Genomic DNA, 20,964 nt, shown 5'->3' on the forward strand with positions numbered 1-20,964 from the left:
TGAACAAACCCTCCCCATTCATCTGTGAAGTTCAAGAGATGAAGGAATCCATCATCATCTCCATAGAGCAATTTATCGTTATCCAAAGTTCTGACCCATGTCGCACACATAGGTATATTGTCCTGTTAAGAAATTTTTGGATACCTTCAGCATTGAAAAATATAATATGACCTCTCCGAATAAGAAACTTCAGCTCACATTTCTACTAACTTCTCAACATACAATTTTTGTAAACAAAATAAGAGTGTTTATGTTTTTTAGTAAAACACTTCTATATTAAGTATGTCTGAATGTCAGAAAGAGATTTCAGTCATTTAACATTAACGCTTCTCAAGACATTCCATGAGGACTGCCATTGGTCAGATTAGAGTGCAATTTCACCGTTTAAAATATGAATTAGGGCTATATGGAGATCCACAACCATGAGAGCCTCATAGTTTCTGTCAGTTATGTGACATAAGGGAGATCAAGACACAAGGGAACTACCTTTTTAGATGCCTTGCCTACTATGAGATTGGGGGTACTGAGACTAGAAAATTTTAGAGTTCATGATCAGCATCACAAAAATTAGTTCACAGGAAGCAGGAGTTCATCTACAGGTGTAGTCGAGAGAATTAACAAATAAACTAGTTAGTGTAGGTTACATGGGAAGAGAAAGGAGGTCGGTCGGGAGCTGGAAGGAGAGTACAAAAATAAAAGGGGTTCCACTCAGGGAAAAAAGGTAGGAAGAGGACCTGCTGTGATGAAAAAGAAACGAGGCTTCCTTGCAAATGTATAGTGAGAAGCAACAGAAGAATCTGCTGTATCCAGGGAGAGAGGAAAGGACGCAATTGATGCTTATACAGGACCATGTACTTTGATTGTTTTTTCTATAATGGAATATTGTTTCTCTTTGGTTTCTCTTGTTGAATCCCGGTGCTCCCATTCTAGAGAGAAAATGCCTCACCTTCTTTGGTATTGCTTGCACTCTTGGGATTCTTGTCCAGACACCGGGTGATACGGGTGTGGAACACACAATAAGTGGCAAGCATAAGGGATAAGTCCCGAGGAGGTGCGATAAGATAAGGGCACAAAGCGATTGGCTCATCGGTGCCTACAAGATGAGTAGCTGCCGAAAACTATGAATGTACATTGTTTTTTTGAACGAGACATTGGTTTCACTAAAAAAAGTAAGTGCCTTGGGCATATGTATAAAAAGCGTATATCCCTATTCATTTGAGGGATAATGCAATAACCAGTTTATTTGTTAAATCTCTCTTCTGTTGGGCATGGGGTGAAAAAGGGAGAGGTTCCCATTCCATCATGCACTGTGCCTAGCACTTCTCATTGTTTATAACAGTGTGGTCTCAAGCGTGGTGCCATCTATCAATTGCAATAATCTTGTCTCCATGGTCTGCTCAGTGCACATCTCCGTTGCCTGCCCGGCACGTGCGCCTTCACACTATTGCCCTTCCATACCAGCCTCCCGCGCTCACCGCCGCCACCTGTGCTGCCCCATGGTCTGCTTGGCTTTCTAAAGTTGCCACATTACACCTGGGTCTCCCTTCCACAGCTCAGAACAACGGTATGTAGGAAAATGGGCTGGAGGTAGGGAAGACGAGGAGTGTGGTGGGGAAGCAAGCAGCTCTGCAGAAACGCTCCATACTAATGACGAAACCCAAGCACGCAGCTCCCAGAAACCTGGGAGCATGGTAGCTAGACGCCCCTCCACTTTACCCTAGAAAGTAGAGCAAAGTCTAAACCTAGAGTAGCACAGTAGAAAACACTAGTGGATGGAGACCCAAACACTATCAGAGAGACAGTAAGCTACAACATGCAAACCTATGCTCAAGATCTGGGGGAGGGGGAGCGATGGAAGCTCTACCCCTCCCTAGCAGGATCACCATAAATTTGACTACACCTGTAGAAGAACTAGATGCCCAACAAAGAGAGAATTAACAAATAAAGTGGTTATTGCATTATGTCTCCAATGAATAGAGATCTCCTCTTTTTATACATATGCCCAAGGCACTTACAAATCTATGTTCTATTGCTTCACTGTCCAAGAAAGAAGTTCTTAAAGAAAGAGAGAATTAACAAATAAAGTGGTTATTGCATTATGTCTCCAATGAATAGAGATCTCCTCTTTTTATACATATGGCCAAGGCACTTACAAATCTATGTTCTATTGCTTCACTGTACAAGAAAGAAGTTCTATTGCTTCATATTCCTTAAAGAGCAGTCCCACACAAGTTAAAAACAAAGCCAATTGCCCATCATCGATCTGATGCAGGTGGATGGTGTCAAATAAAGACTGACGCAAGGATTGACGAGCGTGCAATCCTTACGGAATGAAAAACCAACTAATTTCTTGCATGTCATATTGTCCACAAAGCACAATATCTAGTCCAGATTAGAAGGGGTTGTGCATGATCCAATGTAGAAGGCCACCTACCAAAGAGCCAAAAAAAATGTAGAGAAGGAATACCCTAGAAATCTAAGCCGAAGAGAATGTGAAATTTTCCAAAGGAAACTTTTGATCTGTGGACAAGACCAAAGAAGATGTATCACTATTTCCTTTATGCAATGACAAGAAGGGCATTTCACAGCAGCTATGTGTCTTTTTTCAAGAAGTTTTCCAATTGTGAGCACTCCCAACAAGCATCGCCATAAAAACAATCTAGATTTAACTGGTAATTTACTAAGCTAGATTTTTCCACCAACGGGTTGTCTTAGTGTGAGGAGCCAAATCTTCTTAACTCAATTGACAAGGAAAATCAACTTGTAGATCAAAGCAACCGAAACTTGAGGGAAAGAGAGTCTAGGATAAGGTCTAGGATTTGCCCTATGGAAAATCCAATCCTCTATCCTTTCACCATATGGAACAACAGGATCTCCACGCTTCAACGAAGATGGTAACGCGATGAAGAGGTTCTTCTTCAACTTGATGCTCAAAAGAGAGGCTCATGCTTCTTTTATACTTGGGGAAGCCTTGCTTTTTGCCGAAAAGTGATGCTTTTGCTTTGCTTTTGCCTTTTACTTTGCTTTTGGTCTTTTTAATAGTAAAATAGTACTCAACTTTAGTCAAAAGTTATTGTTTTGCTTTTTTAGCTTCAGGGTCTTGGTTTTTGGCCTTGGAGTTGCTTTTTGAAAAAGCGGCTTTTAGCTTTTTGGTCCAGCTCAGTCTCCTCTTTCCAATGGTACCCTTGGCTCGCGGTCAACCCTATTTGACTTTTTGATTTTTCTTGCTTTTTGACCAAGAATGGTGCTTTTTCATAATCAAACCTCATGGCCCTGTCCCCATGCCTTCTTCCACCTGTCTAGTGTTCGGGCATGGGTTTCATCATGTGAAATAGAGCTAGGAGGGCCACATAGTTACATTCCCTCCCTCTTATATCGCAGATATCCTCAACTACGGACTGGAAGTGTTCCAAGCACATCCATGTGTTTCATGTATATCCGTGTGTTCCAAGTCCATCAAGTACATCCTTATGTTTCAAAGTATATCAGGTACATCTATATGTTTCAAGGTACATCAAGTACATCCATATGTTTCAAGGTACATCAAATACATCCATATGTTTCAAGGTACTAGCCCCATCTGGTGAGCTTGTGCATCTAGTCTTTCCCCATATCTATGGTCTCAGCTGCTCATCTGGCAACATCTCAATGCCTTTTCTTTGACCGATGTCCTTATTCTTTATGGTACATCTTCATGGCCTGTCACATGTGTTAGATAAAATAAATGTGTGCTTACCTCTTGCAAAAACTAGACACAAGCTAGTCAACAAACAAGTATGCATCGTTCGCATCTAGTGGGTATTCCAGGTACTGGCCAAGTAGTCTAGAGCCCAGTGAACTATCACATGCCATAAATCCAAGAATTGTCCATACATCAAAAATAGCATACAAAGTCCAAGAAATTCAAACATACATCAGTATGCAATGCACAAGTAATGATCCTCATGTTCATGGATTGTCCTATTTGGTTTCATCGAAACCGTGCTAAGCCATCTGGCCACTAGGACCGCTCAGACTATCCTCAAGGCCATCTTCAAATATCTGATCCCGTCTTTGGTCCTGTTCTCTCTGGGTTCTCCAAGCAAGGAATTTTTTGAAAACTAATATGAATTGCTGAAAGTCATGGTACTCTTTTGATGACCTTGGTTCCCATCAAGAATTTCTGTATCAACCTCATGGTTGTTCCCTTCATGAGGCCCTTGGTTTCCCTCTGCTCTCGACATGGCTCTATCACCCCAAGAAAGTTTCTTCAAGAGAAATCCTGCTCTGATACCACTGTAAGCCCAACAGGGCGTGCAGTGAAAGACTCAACCATGTGTCCAAGAGATAGAGAGAGAGGGGAGAAAGAGAAGGGAATAGGGATCTTACACAGTACACCACATTGAGCGGGGAACAGGTCCCGTTCCCTTTCAGGAATTTATTCAGGGACAATCCACGGGCACACTGTCCAGGATCAATACAATCAATGAATACAAAACAAACAAATATGCGGATGTAGGATATCCAAGTCGATGTCGATGTCAAGGCACAAGATCTTTGATGTCGAGGCACAAGATCTCTGATGCCGAGCACACTACGGGGATGACCCACAAATATCTCTCACCGGGCTAGTACCAGATCCAATATCCATATCCAAATCCAAATTGAATAAATCCAAGTCGAGATCCAAGTCCAAATCCAAGTCCAAATCCAATTTCACATCCAAATCCAAGTCTAAGTCCAGATCCAAGTCCGAATCCAAGTTCAGATCCAAATCCAAGTCTGGATCCAAATCCAAGTCCGAGTTCCATTTTCATATCCAAGCTTCATAACCAAGCTATATGTCCAAGTTCTCCATGTTTATGTCCAAGCTTCATGCCCAAGCTATATGTCCAAGTTCTCCATGTTTATGGCCAAGCTTCATGCCCAAGCTATATGTCCAAGTTCCATGTTTATGTCCAAGTTCTAGTTCCAAATCCAAATCTAGATCCAAGTCCAAAATCCAAGCTCCATGTCTAAGCTCTATGTTCCATATCCAAGCTCTATATCCAAACTCCATGTTCATGTCCAAGCTCCATGTTCAAGCTCCATGTCCAAGTTCCATGTCCAAGCTCCATATTCAAGCTCTAAATCCACTCGCTCATCCCATGAATAACCTCCATAATTCCTATAGCCTTCTCAATGCTGAAAAACCTTAGAAAAGCTCTTTCTAGCAAGAAAACTGATATAAGACTTGTTTTAATGGTTTTCGGGCGATAAAGACCTCCAAAAAGCAATTTTTGGGGTTTTTGAGCAATTTCTGGTTTTTGAAATTTTTAGGGTTTTTAGAATTTCAGTCCGTACAGTTCCATATGGTTGTACGGATCCGTACAACCATACGGACAGATAATGACATGGCACTGCAGTTGATGGAGCCACTCTAAATCAACGGGCAGCGAAGAAAAACTCCATGATTTGGTTCATGATCAGGTAGATGATGATGGCGAAGAGGATCTCCACGCTTCAACGAAAATGGCAACTCGATGAAGAGGTTCTTCTTCAACTTGATGCTCAAAAGAGAGACTCATGCTTCTTTTATACATGGGGAAGCCTTGCTTTTTGCCAAAAAGTGATGCTTTTGCTTTGTTTTTGCCTTTTCCTTTGCTTTAGGTCTTTTTAATAGTAAAATGTTACTCAACTTTAGTCAAAAGTTCTTGTTTTCTCTCCTCACAAAATGTGTTAAAGGTGCTTACTCGGAGACGTGTGCTGAAGTGACATGAACCTGCGCTGCTGCCCCCGCCTGCCCTCCGTTGCCTCCGCCTGCTCCTTTGCTGCTCCCGCCTGCCTCTGCTACCTTCATCTGCCAAATTGCTGCCTTTGCCTACCCTTTTGCAACCCCCCGCATGTCCCTCTGCAGCCTTCGCTAGCCTTTCCTCAATCCCGGCCTGCCCTTCGCTAGCCTTTCAGTCCCCGCCTGCCCTTCAACTGCCCCCGCCAGCCCCTCTGCTGCCCCCCGCCTACCTTCGCCTGCCCCTTTTGCTGCCCCTGCTAGCCCCCCTTTTGCTGCCCCGCCTTCCCTTCAACTGCCCTCGCCATCCCCTCTACTGCCCCCCGCCTGCCTTCGCCTGCCCCTTTTGCTGCCCCCGCCAGCCCCCCTTTTGCTGCCCCGCCTCCCCCTTTGCTGCCCGCCCCCTGCCTTCTTCAGTCCCCGCCTGCCCCTCTGCTGCCCCCGCCTACCCCTTTGCCCTTGCTTCCCCAGCTGCTCCCCGCCTTATCCCCCCCTTCCTCTGCTCCCGTTTTCCCAGCAGCTATTTTATCTAGATTCAAGTCGGCCGCCCACTTTCCTTGATTGGTCTTATGGCTTTTTCTGCCGTAGCCAATCTCTCATCACCCCCACTGGCCGAGAGAATCATCAATTTCTCACAAGACGAGCTCACCTCTCTTCAGCACGACATTGACCTTGAGGTCTGGACTACCCTTGTTGCGAGAGTTTATGGTTCCCACCCCTCTCGTTCGCAAGTCCGTGAAAGGCTTCTAGTAGATCTCCCTTTGAAGCTGATTGTGCACTTTCAGGATACTCGTTTACTTGGTCAAGGCTTCTTCCAGGTGAACTTTCATTCTTCAGAAGCTACTTCTCAGGCTTTGGCTAGCAGCCCCTTTCCTCTTGGTCCTAGGAAGATTTTCTTCTTTCAGTACCAGGTGGGCTTTGATCTAGTGGTGGAGGATCAGCGCCTTACCCCAGTCTCCTTAAGGTTCCCTGCTCTTCCTCGGTCCTATTGGAAGCTTTTAGCTTCCATAGGGGCATCCTTTGGCCAGGCTCTAGAGGTACCAATCCTCCCGAGTTCTCCCGCCTCAGCTTCCGCGGCCGTTACCGCCACTCTTGATGGTGTACCCCGGGTCCTTGTGCTTGTTCCTGATCCATCAATTACTGATGATCATGTTATGCTTCAGAGACCTGACAGATCTCATTTCCGCCAGAGGATGGAGATTGCAGGCAGACCTGACCAGTGTCGGATTTGTCGTCGACAGGGTCACATTGCTAGAGATTGTTCCAAATCGAGGGGCCATGCTAGGAGGCGGCGTGGTCCTTCCCATCAGAGGTCTTCTGCAGATGCCAAGACTCCAGCTGCTCCTTTGCCATAGCAGACCATACAACGTTGGGTTGTGGTTAGGGATGGCAGGCACTCTCGAACCCCCGTACCTGCCCCTTCACCCACACCCCCTCTGGAGCACCCTAACCCCTATGCAGCTCTTGCCTCACAAGATGATCCTTTTTTGGAGGATGAGGCCTTGCAAGCACATGATCTGGATCCCTCACACAGGAGGATGCTGCATTACAGTTACACGATGATTGCACCCTTGAGGATGATGGTGCACATTCACATTGTCATGGTACCTCTCTAGTTCTAAGGACTAGCCCTGGCTTTTCCCCGGAGTGGGAGATAGAGGTAAGGTTTACATCCTCCCTTACCTATGCGAGACGTACTTCCGCCTCTAAAGGGGGTCCTTCGTTGACCATGAGATCTGGTCGTTCCTACTCTGAGTCTTTATGAGGATTGTCTCTTGGAACATTCAGGGTCTTGGGGGTTTTTTTCAGCGTCGACGGAAACAAATTGTAAAAACCCAGCTTCATTGTGCAGTCACAGGTGGACCTATGGATATATTGCCCTTGCAAGAGCATAAACTGGATGCTAGTCAGTGTGGGAGATCAGGCAAGAACATTTTGGTCACCGGCTGCTGGTACCAAGGGTGGTGTTTGTATCTCTGTTTCAGCTTTGATCTTGCCTTGCATCATTGGACATGGTGTCATTTTGCCTACGAGAGCGCAGTGGATCCTTCTTATGCAGGGTACTACACGCATTGGTATTCTCAACCTCTATGCTTCTAACCATAGAGGTGAGAGGATCTCTCACTACATCGATGCCTCTCGCCGACCATTGGATTATTGGTGGGGATTTTAACATGGTTGAGATGCCAATGGATAAAAGAGGTGGACATGAGGGCTTGGTGCATCCTCTTGAAAGAGCATCTTGGGAGAGGTTTATACTCTCCATTCATGGTAGAGATTGTTGGCATGAGGATGACATTTTGAGGAGCCCATCCACTCTTCTTTATTCATGATCTAACAGGAGAAGAGATGTAGGATGTACGGTTAGACAGATTTTATGTGGATGATTGGGTGCTTGATAGAGGTGGACATACTTTGATTGCTAAGGATTGAGGTTGCCTCTTCGTAGTCATGAGGAGTTGGTTGACTCTGAGTTAGCTGATGACACAGCCCTGTTTTTGGAGGCTTCACATATATGCTTATGTTCCTTCCGGGGGGTAGCACTAGAGGAGTTCTGTTTGGCAGCAGGGGCACTCATTAATTGGCACAAATCTGTTGGTTTTTGGGTTAGTGATTCACCGAGAGTTGATTGGGGTGCAGAGCTTGGTTTTACTTGGATCAGCAGAGGATGCACTGCTAGATATTTGGGATGCCAAATTGGGAATTATATTTCTCCTGCAGAGCAGTTTGCTCCGGTATTATCAGTATCTGGAAGAAGCTCCTCCATTGGAGCTCTAGGAGATTAGATTTAGCCTCTAGAGCTTTGGTGGCTGATCAGGGTTTTTTTTTTTTTTCAGAAAGAGACTTCTATTAAGTATGAGAAAAGCATACAACAATCACACCTATAAGCCGGAAAAATAGAATAGAATCACCCCAATATGTAAGGTGATTTCGACCACTGAGGAGCATCATGATGCCATGTAAGACCTGTGGTACTAGAGGAAAAGAAGATGCCATGGTCCCATTCCCGCATAAATATCACACGCTTTGCCTGCGCAGAACGAGAGGGCCCCTGAATGCGAGCCCAAGTAGCCATAAGAGTGTGGATGATATCACCCCATATAGTACTAATGCACTGAGACCCAAAAATCTGGACACCCTCAATAGCCTCCGTGCATCTAGCTCTCCAGATCTGCCATGCTATAATACTGGCAATAATCTCCCAACTGGTGTCAATCCTCTGTCTAGGGGGTGTATAATCAGAGTGAGGAACATCCTGCAATAAACCATGCTAGGCTATACCTCTACGAATGAAAAAAACAGAATCTGTACCACTGCCCTCATAAAAAAGTTGCGGGCCGGACTGGGAGAGCGAAGCAACTACCCCCCAAGTCACATGCATGGCTCGGCCACTCAATTTGCCCATAAGTTGGGCTACACGACCCCAAATCTGCTGTGCAATGCTGCACCCCCATAGACAATGTTGTACGAACTCAAAATCTGCCGCACATCTAGGACAGGAAGGTGCTACACCGAAAACTGATCTCCACTGATTGGTGGGGAGACCACCATGTAAGAATAACCAAAAGAAATGAGAGATCTGGCTCCTTCTGTATGAGTGCCAAAGTCTATGCCAATATCTGCGCTGTATCACTGGAGAAATATCATAGCTCTCCCAATGAGGTCTGAGAGTAGGGATCCTATGCATCTGTCGAGTGAGGAGAAGCCTGGCATTCCAAACAGTGAAACTGAAAAAAGGAAGGCTTTTCAAAGGATCGAAGGCATCAATCCACTCCCACTCTCCTGGATCCCACTGAAGATATCTGACACCAAGAGCCATGAGTCACTATCTGAGGAGAAGGGTCAATGAACCAGTGCTTCCCCGAGCGACCAACAATCCTCACTGGACTAAGCCTAGTGTTTGGTATGATCTCCTCCATACTACTTCTCCTCAATCTCCCACCAGGCATGATAGAATACATGAGAAAATCTGTATCCTCCTGGCCTAGCAGAGCAATGACCTGCAGAGGTATGCCTATCCTCGAAAAAACTCCCAGCCAACTCAGATGATAGTCTTCGTGAAAGGTCCCAGAAAGCCACTCATGCGGAATAGCTGCATCAATCTGATCAATACGAATGCGAGAGCCCCTAAGATGCTGAGTGGATGCAACTCTCCGATCCTCCGGAAGACTCTTAAAGGTCTTCCAACCAAGAACTGTGTATGCACATCTCTCCCATCCTGACCATTGCATATAACGAGATGCACCAAGTGGCCGACCAGCCTCATCCCTAATGAACTCGTTCCATGTAATAGGTTGTCGGTCAGCCTCGTCCAAAGACCTAGGAAGCCTTTGTCGCAAAAAATATCTCATGCTTCTCCATGCTCTGACAATGGTTGCAATAAGAGGGGAAGATGGTGCCCTAATATCAGCCTTTGTGAACAAAAAACGTGTGTTGGGCATCCAGTCTCTCCGCGCCCTGGGTGTACATCTGGAAATCTGAGACGAGAAAAAATCCTTCCACGGCTCAGTGCGCCTGGTAGGATACCTCTGACCACAAGTTTGCAAAGCAACGCCCTGCATTGAACATCCGGATCAATAATATTCAAGCCCCCCTCTCTTTTGGGCTGAATAACTGTGAGCCAAGCAACCCTAGCACGAGTGTCTGAGGTGCCATCCAAGCCCGACCAGAGAAAATTGTGGATCAATCTCCGCAATTGGCCAATGCACGCACGAGAGAAGCACCAACAAGAGGCAATAAACCAAGCTGAGACAAGCAAAACCTGATTAGCCACCAAAGCTCTGGAGGCTAAATCTAATCTCCTGGAGCTCCAATGGAGGAGCTTCTTCCGGATACTCATAAGTACCGGAGCAAACTGTTGTGCAGGAGAAATATCAATCCCAACTTGGCATCCCAAATATCTAGCAGTACATCCTCTGTTGATCCAAGTAAAACCAAGCTCTGCACCCCAATCAACTCTCAGTGAATCACTAACCCAAAAACCAATAGATTTGTGCCAATTAATGAGTGCCCCTGCTCCCAAAAACAGAACTCCTCTAGTGCTACCCGGAAGGAACATAAGCATATATGTGAAGCCTCCAAAAACGGGGCTGTGTCATCAGCTAACTGAGAGTCAACCAGCTCCTCATGGCTACGAAGAGGCAACCTCAATCCTAAAATACCAGCAGTGGAGCGGAGAAAGATGCTCATGGCCTCTGCAACTATGATATATAAAAAGGGGCTAATGGGCAGCCCTGTCGTACTGAGCGAGAAATCAGAAACCGCTCTCCTCTATCACCGCAAGCAAGAACTCTACTGTGGGTATCACGATACATGCATGAAACTCCCTTGATCCATCTCTGAGAGAAGCCCATATGACTAAGAGTACCCTCAAGAAAGTCCCAATCCACTCTATCATAGGCCTTCTCAAAATCCAAGAGCAGAATGGCTAAGGGCTGATTGCTCGCTTTAGCCCATTTGACGGCCTCCCAAAACAAGAAAATGTTATCAAAGATGCTCCTGCCATGTAAGAATCCATTCTGGGTATCATGAATAACATCCTGCAAAATTGGCTGCAATCTGATGCTCATTGCCTTAGCAAGAATCTTATAGGCAGTCCCAAGTAAGGTGATAGGTCTCCACTGGCCAATCGATGTCTTATCCCCGCTCTTAGGAATAAGATAAATAAGCCCCTCAGTGAGAGAAGAAGGCATAGAACCTGTGTCCCACACCAATCTCATCCCAAAAAGTAGTGAAAAAAACAGGGGAGAGGCCATCCTCCCTGGACACTTACCATGACGTAAGGCATGAAGAGCATGACTGAACTCCTGCATAGAAAAAGGGGCATCCAGAGGGGCACACATCTCCTTAGTGATCAAATGTGGCAATGCATTCCAAACCTTCCTCTATGCCCTGTGTCTCAGATCAGAATACGGCTCAGCACTAAGAAGCTGGCAGTAGAAATCGGTGGCAATCTGTCTAACCATGAGAGGATCTGAGTGAAGAGTTGTAGAAATATGAAACAAGAGCTAGAAACTAGAAAACTAGAAGTGAAATAAGAACAAGATTGAGGGACAAAGAGTTACCTTGAGATGAGTGTAGACAAGACACAAGCTAGATACTTCTTATGATGTGACACCCACAATATATAGGTGTGTAGTACAAGAGATAGTAGCCACGCTGATATGTGGGACAAATAAGATGCCACATGGCAGACACACAAGACTCAAGACAAAAGTTTATACTAGACTAGGAAAAGAGTACACCTAGTGTGCACTTATTTCCAACACCCTCCTTAAGTGGACACTAGGAGGAAGACAAAAGACAAGACTGAAAGACAGATAAGACAAGACCAAGACTGAAAGACAAGATAGAAAGGATCCTGAGACACCCCTCCTCAAGTGATATCCTCATATGGGTCCACAAGGGTAGGGACAAGATGGATCTAAAACAAGACATAGTCAGATTGATAGACAAATAGACAGGCAGACAAGACTAGATAATAGACAGACAGACAAGACTAGATAAACTGACTGTAGACAAACAGATGGACCTTGAAGACATCCCCTCCTCAAGGGCAATCTCTGCCTCTTGGATAGGGACAAGAGAGAGGTCCAAAAGCAGAATGAGTAAGACACTAGAACCCCTTGACCTACATCATCGGTGGTCAAAGTGGTAGACAAGAAAGATGAAGTAATCAGAAAGACCCACGTTTCATCATATGAGGAATGACCAGCAAGATCTGCTGATGGAGATGCTGCAGCAACATGGGCTGAGGTAGATGCAGGGGCTGATGTAGAGGGTTTGGAGTAGCAGTCCTTCTCCCGGTGATTATCACGGCCACAAATGGTGCATGGATGAGCCTTGAAGCAGTCCTCCATATGATTAGTTTTGCCACAATGGGTGCAAGGCTTTCTTTAGAACTTCCTTTCTTTGCTAAAAATGCAGTGTCAAGGCCTTGCACTTAAAAACAAACGGTGGCGGTTGGTTACAGCTGAGGAACTGCTACCATAAAATGAGACCGAGCAAGGTAACAATGAGCAGTTAAGGTTGCACTCAGCACAGTAGGCGGAGTAGAGTGGCAATGTCACAAAGTCAGTCGATTTAGAAGATGACGAAGGCCGTTGTGCGGGAGCTTGCTTGTGCCGCCTTGGAGAGCTTTGGATGTAGCCGTCGTAGGAGATACTCCACTCACGGAGGCTATACTATCATGATGCGATTGCTAGAAGTGCCGTTGAGTGGAGAGCATATAAGCAGTTGGTGATGCTTCTAAAGCAAAAGAACACTCCTTAATGTGCCCGATAGTGATGAAAGTGGGAGGAGCTCCAGGCGCAAGGCTCTGATACCATGTAGAAATATGAAACAAGAGCTAGAAACTAGAAAACTAGAAGTGAAATAAGAACAAGATTGAGGGACAAAGAGTTACCTTGAGATGAGTGTAGACAAGACACAAGCTAGATACTTCTTATGATGTGACACCCACAATATATAGGTGTGTAGTACAAGAGATAGTAGCCACGCTGATATGTGGGACAAATAAGATGCCACATGGCAGACACACAAGACTCAAGACAAAAGTTTATACTAGACTAGGAAAAGAGTACACCTAGTGTGCACTTATTTCCAACAAGAGTGCCATGTGAATCCTGATAGTAGCCACACTGATATGTGGGACAAATAAGATGCCACATGGCAGACACACAAGACTCAAGACAAAAGTTTATACTAGACAAAAGTTTATACTAGACTAGGAAAAGAGTACACCTAGTTATTTCCAACAAGAGTGCCATGTGAATCCTGCAACTATCTGACACTATCTCTGGCATGAGATGGGCCGTGAGAAGCAAAGAAATGTTTGTTACATCTGCCACCCATCTGTGTCCAAAAGGATTCCTGGGCATGGAAACGATACTCCGCGCGCTGCTCAAGAGAGTGATGAAGTTCTGCTCTAATAGTACATAAAGAATCTACTACCCATTGAGCATGAGGATGTTTCTCGTGCTCTTTCTGCAAGGCAGCCAATCTACGTCTAATAGCCCTTTCTAAGTCCAAGGCCTCTTGCCTCTTAGACAGGGCACATATGTGATAAAAGTCACTAATATCACAGAGAGCAGAAGCCAGGCTTTGAGAGGCCTGTAAGAAGTCATGAGATCTCCAAATATCAAGCATACGACGCGATAGTTCTGCATCTGAAAACAAATGATCAGGAATGCGTACATGGGTGCTAATCCATGGCAATTCGGATCTCTAATACATAAAACCACTGGGTAATGATCCGATTTGGAGGTGCCTGTAGCAATCAAAGTATGTCCACCTCTGTCAAGCACCCAATCATCCACATAAAATCTGTCTAACCGTGCATAGATACATCCTACATCTCTTCTCCTGTTAGACCATGAATAAAGAAGAGTGGATGGACTCCTCAAAATGTCATCCTCATTCCAACAATCTCTACCATGAATGGAGAGTATAAACCTCTCCCAAGACGCTCTTTCAAGAGGATGCACCAAGCCCTCATGTCCACCTCTTTTATCCGTTGGCATCTCAACCATGTTAAAATCCCCACCAATAATCCAATGGTCGGCAAGAGGCATCAATGTAGTGAGAGATTTCCAAAAGGCAATCCTCTCACCTCTATGGTAAGTAGCATAGAGGTTGAGAATACCAATGCGTGTAGTACCTGTAGGAAATATGAAAGCAAGAGCAAACTGAAATGAAACAAGAACACAAATGAAAGACAAAGAGTTACCTTGAGATGAGTGTAGACAAGACACAAGATTGATACTTTCATTGATGTGACACCCACAATATATAGGTGAAAGTACAAGAGCTGAGCATGAGTGCATATGGGATAAGTCCCTGAGTGCCACGTGGCATACACTGAGATGACCAAGACTAAAAGTACTCCTAGTGAGCACTTATTTCCAACACCCTCCTTAAGTGGACACTAGGAGGAAGACAAAAAGACAAGACTATGACAAAAGATAAGACCAAGACAGAGAGACTAGACAAGGATTGAGAGACAAAAGATCCTGAGACACCCCTCCTCAAGTGATATCCTCATATGGGTCCACAAGGGTAGGGACAAGATGGATCTAAAACAAGACACAGTCAGATTGATAGACAGATAGACAGACAATAGATAGACAGACAGACAAGACTAGATAGACAGAAGACCGACTGTAGACAAACAGATGGACCTTGAAGACATCCCCTCCTCAAGGGCAATCTCTGCCTCTGGAGTAGGGACAAGAGAGAGGTCCTAAAGTAGAATGAGTAAGACATAGAACCCCTTGACCTACATCATCGGTGGTCAAAGTGGTAGACAAGAAAGATGAAGTAATCAGAAAGCCCACTCCTCATCATAGGAATGAACAGCAAGATCTGCTGATGTAGATGCTGCAGCAACATGGGCTGAGGTAGATGGAGGGGCTGATGTAGAGGTTTTAGAGTAGCAGTCCTTCTCCCGGTGATTATCACGGCCACAAATGGTGCATGGATGAGCCTTGAAGCAGTCCTTCTCCATATGATTAGTTTTTCCACAATGGGTGCAAGGCTTTCTTACCTTAGAACCTCCTTTCTTTGCTAAAAATGCATTGTCAGTTACCTTTTGTTGTTTTGTTCTTTCCTCTTCTTGGAGAGCATTGATGATACCTTCAAGAGTAGGATTATTGTGATACTTAAAGGTAGTGACAAGAGTAGCATAGGTGTCAGGTAAGCTTTTGAGAAGCACAGCAATAGCAATATCTTCGGAGATGGGGGACTTCACTGATGCAAGCTGAACCATAAGACTGCGAAAATAATTGACATGAGAGGCTATAGTAGCTCCCTCCTGCATATATAGATCAAAGAATGAGATCATAAGTGCAATCTTAGAGTTTTTAGAGCGGGGTCCAAAAAGGGTATCCAAAGTGATCCATGCTCGAGAAGCAGACTGTATGTCGGAGATGTGATGAATGTAATCATCTCCAAGACCGAGCAAGATGATAGCATAGGCTTTGTCATTCTTGGCAGTAGGAGCATAAGTGATAACTTGCTCAATGTCGGAATCTTCGGGAGCAGCATGGTGAACAACGTCCCAAAGACTTTCTTTCATAAGATGGCACTTGATTTTGATTTGCCAAGTATGAAAGTTGGACCCATTGAATTTGTCGATAGACATGAGAGAATGAGTAGAAGAGGCCATGTGGGAAGGTCTTACCTCTTGCTAAAATGCAAGGGCAGTGTCTATTCCCTTACAAGATTGCAGAAATGAATGAGAGAAGAGATCCAAACTGTTTTTAGAAGCCGGCTCTCTCACCACTTGTCAGGGCCATAGCATGTGACAGCCCATCGAAGCATGAGGAACTAGCAGTTTACAGATATGAGGATAAGAAAAGGATTGACCACCGAACTGAAGGAGACAATGCACAGTACCTTGTAGACTCTTCAAGAGGAAGCGATGGCAGAACTACATGCAGCAAATAGCTCCTTGGAGGAAAGTCGATCTGCAGCTTCTTCTAGATGATGCGCACCCTTGAGTCGATGAAGAAGGCAGCCAAAGGAGAACAGTACGGCGGGCTGTATGAGTCTGAACAGGGTGGACAGCAGGAAAGTGGGCGGACAGAAAAATTCAGGCCGGCGGGTTGCTTACTAATATGACGAGCTGCATGTGCAATACTAGAGGACAGAAGCTGAAGCGAACAACATGCAATACTAGAGGACAGAAGCTGAAGCGAACATATAGAAATGGTGAAATTTAAAAAAAAAACGTGAGGCAGCTCCCAGCTAGGCGGCGGCCAACAGCAAAGGCGGCGGCCAACAGTAAAGGCGGCGGCCTGTTCTGAACCAAATGACTGCAGCAAGAAGAGGGGCAGTCGCTCACAGGAAACAAGGGCAAAGATGAGGGGAGCCAGGATAAACCTGCTCTGATACCATGTAGGAAATATGAAAGCAAGAGCAAACTGAAATGAAACAAGAACACAAATGAAAGACAAAGAGTTACCTTGAGATGAGTGTAGACAAGACACAAGATTGATACTTTCATTGATGTGACACCCACAATATATAGGTGAAAGTACAAGAGCTGAGCATGAGTGCATATGGGATAAGTCCCTGAGTGCCACGTGGCATACACTGAGATGACCAAGACTAAAAGTACTCCTGGTGAGCACTTATTTCCAACACCCTCCTTAAGTGGACACTAGGAGGAAGACAAAAAGACAAGACTATGACAAAAGATAAGACCAAGACAGAGAGACTAGACAAGGATTGAGAGACAAAAGATCCTGAGACACCCCTCCTCAAGTGATATCCTCATATGGGTCCACAAGGGTAGGGACAAGATGGATCTAAAACAAGACACAGTCAGATTGATAGACAGATAGACAGACAATAGATAGACAGACAGACAAGACTAGATAGACAGAAGACTGACTGTAGACAAACAGATGGACCTTGAAGACATCAGTACCCTGCATAAGAAGGATCCACTGCGCTCTCGCAGGCAAAATGACACCATGTCCAATGATGCAAGCCAAGATCAAAGCTGAAACAGAGATACAAACACCACTCTTGGTACCAACAGCCGGTGACCAAAAGGTGTGTCCTGAGAGAAGCTTGCCTGATCTCCCACACTGACTAGCATCCAGTTTATGCTCTTGCAAGAGCAATATATCCATAGGTCCACCTGTGACTGCACAATGAAGCTGGGTTTTTACAATTTGTTTCCGTCGACGCGGAAAAAAACCCCCAAGACCCTGAATGTTCCAAGAGACAATCCTCATAAAGACTCAGAGTAGGAACGACCAGATCTCGTGGACGACGAAGGACCCCCTTTAGAGGCAGAAGTACGTCGCGCATAGGTAAGGGAGAGAAAATCTGACGATGTAAACCTTACCTCTCTCTCCCACTCCGGGGAAAAGCCAGGGCTAGTCCTCAGAACTGGAGAGGTACCATGACAATGCGAATGTGCAACATCATCCTCAAGGGTGCAATCATCCTGTAACTGTAATGCAGCATCCTCTTGTGAGGGATCCAGATCATGTGCCTGCAAGGCCTCATCCTCTAAAAAAGGATCAACATCCTGTGAGGCAAGAGCTGCATAGGGGTTAGGGTGCTCCACAGGGAGTGTGGGTGAAGGGGCAGGTACGGGGGTCCGAGGGTGCCTGCCATCCCTAACCACAACCCAACGCTGTGTGGTCTGCTGTGGCAAAGGAGCAGCTGGAGTCTCAGCAACTGCAGAAGGCCTCTGATGGGCAGGACCACACCGCCTCCTAGCATGGCCCCTCGATCTGGGACAATCTCTAGCAATGTGACCCTGTTCGACGACAAATCCGACACTGGTCAGGTCTGCCTGCAATCTCCATCCTCTGGCGAAAATGAGATCCGTCAGGTCTCTGAAGGGCGGTAACGGCCGCGAAAGCTGAGGCGGGAGAGCTCAGGAGGATTGGTACCTCTAGAACTTGGCCAAAGGATGCCCCTATGGAAGCTAAAAGCTCAGCTTGGTTTATTGCCTCTTGTTGGTGCTTCTCTCATGCGTGCATTGGCCAATTGCAGAGATTGATCCGCAATTTTCTCTGGTCGGGCTTCGATGGCACCTCAGACACTCGTGCCAAGGTAGCTTGGCTCACAGTTATTCCAGCCCAAAAGAGAGGGGGGCTTGAATATTATCGATCCGGATGTTCAGTGCAGGGCGTTGCTTTGCAAACTTGTGGTCAAAGGTTTCCTACCAGGCACTGAGCCTCGGAAGGATTTTTTCTAGTCTCAGATTTCAAGATGTACACCCAGGGTCAGGAGAGACTGGATGCCCAGCACACGTTTTTTGTTCATAGAGGCTGATATTAGGGCACCATCTTCCCCTCTTATTGCAGCCATTGTCAAGCATGGAAAAGCATGAGATATTTTTTGCGACAAAGGCTTCCTAGGTCTTTGGACGAGAAAACCGACAACCTATTATGTGGAACGAGTTCATTAGGGATGAGGCTGGTCAGCCACTTGGTGCATCTCATTATATGCAATGGTCAGGATGGGAGAGATGCGCATACACAGTTCTTGCTTGGAAGACCTTTAAGAGTCTTCCGGAGGATCGGAGAGTTGCATCCACTCAGCATCTTAGGGGCTCTCGCATTTGTATTGATCACATTGATGCAGCTATTCCGCACGAGTGGCTTTCTGGGACCTTTCACGGAGACTATCATCCGAGTTGGCTGGGAGTTTTTTCAAGGATAGGCATACCTCTAGGGTCATTGCTCTCCCGGGCCACGAGGATACAGATTGCCGAATTTATTCTATCATGCCTGGTGGGAGATTGAGGAGATGTAGTATGGAGGAGATCATCCCAAATACTACGCTTAGTCCAGTGAGGATTGTTGGTCGCTCGGGGAAGCACTGGTTCATTGACCCTTCTCCTCAGATAGTGACTCATGGCTCTTGGTGTTTGTGGCTATATGGTGGCTATCCTATCAGATATCTTCAGTGGGATCCAGGAGAGTGGGAGTGGATTGATGCCTTCGATCCTTTGAAAAGCCTTCCTTTTTTCAGTTTCACTGTTCGGAATGCCAGGCTTCTCCTCACTCGACAGATGCATAGGATCCCTACTCTCAGGCCTCCTTGGGAGAGCTATGATATTTCTCCAGTGATATAGCGCAGATATTGGCATAGACTTTGGCACTCATGCAGAAGGAGCCAGATCTCTCATTTCTTTTGGTTATTCTTACATGGTGGTCTCCCCACCAATCAGTGGAGATCAGTTTTTAGTGTAGCACCTTCCTGTCCTAGATGTGCGGCAAAGGCAAATTCTGAGTCCGTACAGCATTGTCTATGGGGATGCAGCATTGCACAGCAGATTTGGGGTCTTGTAGCCCAACTTATGGGCAAATTGAGTGGCCGAGCCATGCATGTGACTTGGGGGGCAATTGCTTGGCTCTCCTAGTCCGGTCCGCAGCTTTTTTATGAGGGCAGTGGTATAGGTTCTGCTTTTTTCGTTCGTAGAGGTATTGCCCATCATGGTTTATTGCAAAATGTTCCTCACTCTGATTATACACCCCCTAGACAGAGGATTGACACCAGTTGGGAGATTATTGCCAGTATTACAGCATGGCAGATTTGGAGAGCTAGATGCACGGAGGCTATTGAGGGTGTCCAGATTTTTGGGTACCAGTGCATTAGTACTATATGGGATGATATCATCCACACTCTTATGGTTACTTGGGCTCGCATTCAGGGGCCCTCTCGTTCTGCGCAGGCGAAGCGTGTGATATTTATGCAGGAATGGGACTATGGCATCTTCTTTTCCTCTAGTACCACAGGTCTTACATGACATCATGATGCTCCTCAGTGGTTGAAATCACCTTACATATTGGGGTGATTCTATTCTTTTCCGGCTTATAGCTGTGATTGTTGTATGTTTTTCTCATACTTGATAAAAGTCTCTTTTTGAAAAAAAAAAAGTTCTTGTTTTGCTTTTCTAGCTTCAGGGCCTTGCTTTTTGGTCTTGGAGCTGCTTTTTGAAAAAGCGGCTTTTAGCTTTTTGGTCCGGATCAGTCTCCTCTTTCCAATGGTGCCCTTGGCTCGTGGTCAACCTTGTTTGACTTTTTGCTTTTTCTTGCTTTTTGACCAAGAATGGTGCTTTTTCATAATCAAACCTTATGAATCGTCTCTGGTGTCCAGGCATGGGTTTCATCATGTGAAATAGAGCAAGGAGGGCCAAATAGTTACGCGCAGAGTGGCGCAACGATCTTTGAGAACTCGCCGAATCCTTATTAAAAGGAATTTTATGGTGTTATAGACCCTAGAGTCTCGTGTGAACCAAAGATGGGAGCTTATCAGCAACATCGCCGCCTCGCCTATTTGGCAAGCACCATACAGTGAGACCATTGATGGTTTCATTACCCAGCCCATGGAGACCATCCACTCTGTTTGGACGATCCTCATTAGACCATCTAGGGACATGGGGAGTGCCTAGTCAGTAATTTAGTTGGCGATTCAGACCCAATGCACTAGCATCAAGCTGCCTTCATACACACACAGAGTCCGGACCTTCTCTTCACTTGAGTGGACTCCAGACTAGGTGGTAGAACAAGCCCCAAAGGTGGCTTTCCCACCATTCCCAATGAGATGTAGCTTTGTTCTTTGGTTCATTGGCCTCATACACAGGTTTTCTTGCAATTGTGCCTCTTTTGAGGGTTGTAGTCGGCATTGATGAAATGCCCTTTTTCCATTAATAGGAGGAGATTTTTCTTGAGGGGAAAAGGATAAAT

The 20,964-nt window shown here is 45.6% G+C and overlaps 1 protein-coding gene across 10 annotated transcripts in view; it reads right to left on the minus strand.

Annotated features, from left to right (window-relative positions):
* Positions 1-20,964, minus strand: part of LOC147605798 (uncharacterized) — a 283,773-nt gene that overhangs the window by 202,110 nt on the left and 60,699 nt on the right. For all 10 annotated transcript variants that reach the window (XM_086792669.1, XM_086792672.1, XM_086792671.1 and 7 more), the window contains one exon: positions 10-122. In XM_086792669.1, the coding sequence (XP_086648795.1) occupies positions 10-122 (113 nt within the window). The remainder of the gene's footprint in view (positions 1-9; positions 123-20,964) is intronic.

Source organism: Cibotium barometz, chromosome 58 (assembly GCF_041138505.1).
Source record: "Cibotium barometz isolate CiBa-2024 chromosome 58, ASM4113850v1, whole genome shotgun sequence".
Lineage (NCBI taxonomy): Eukaryota > Viridiplantae > Streptophyta > Polypodiopsida > Cyatheales > Cibotiaceae > Cibotium > Cibotium barometz.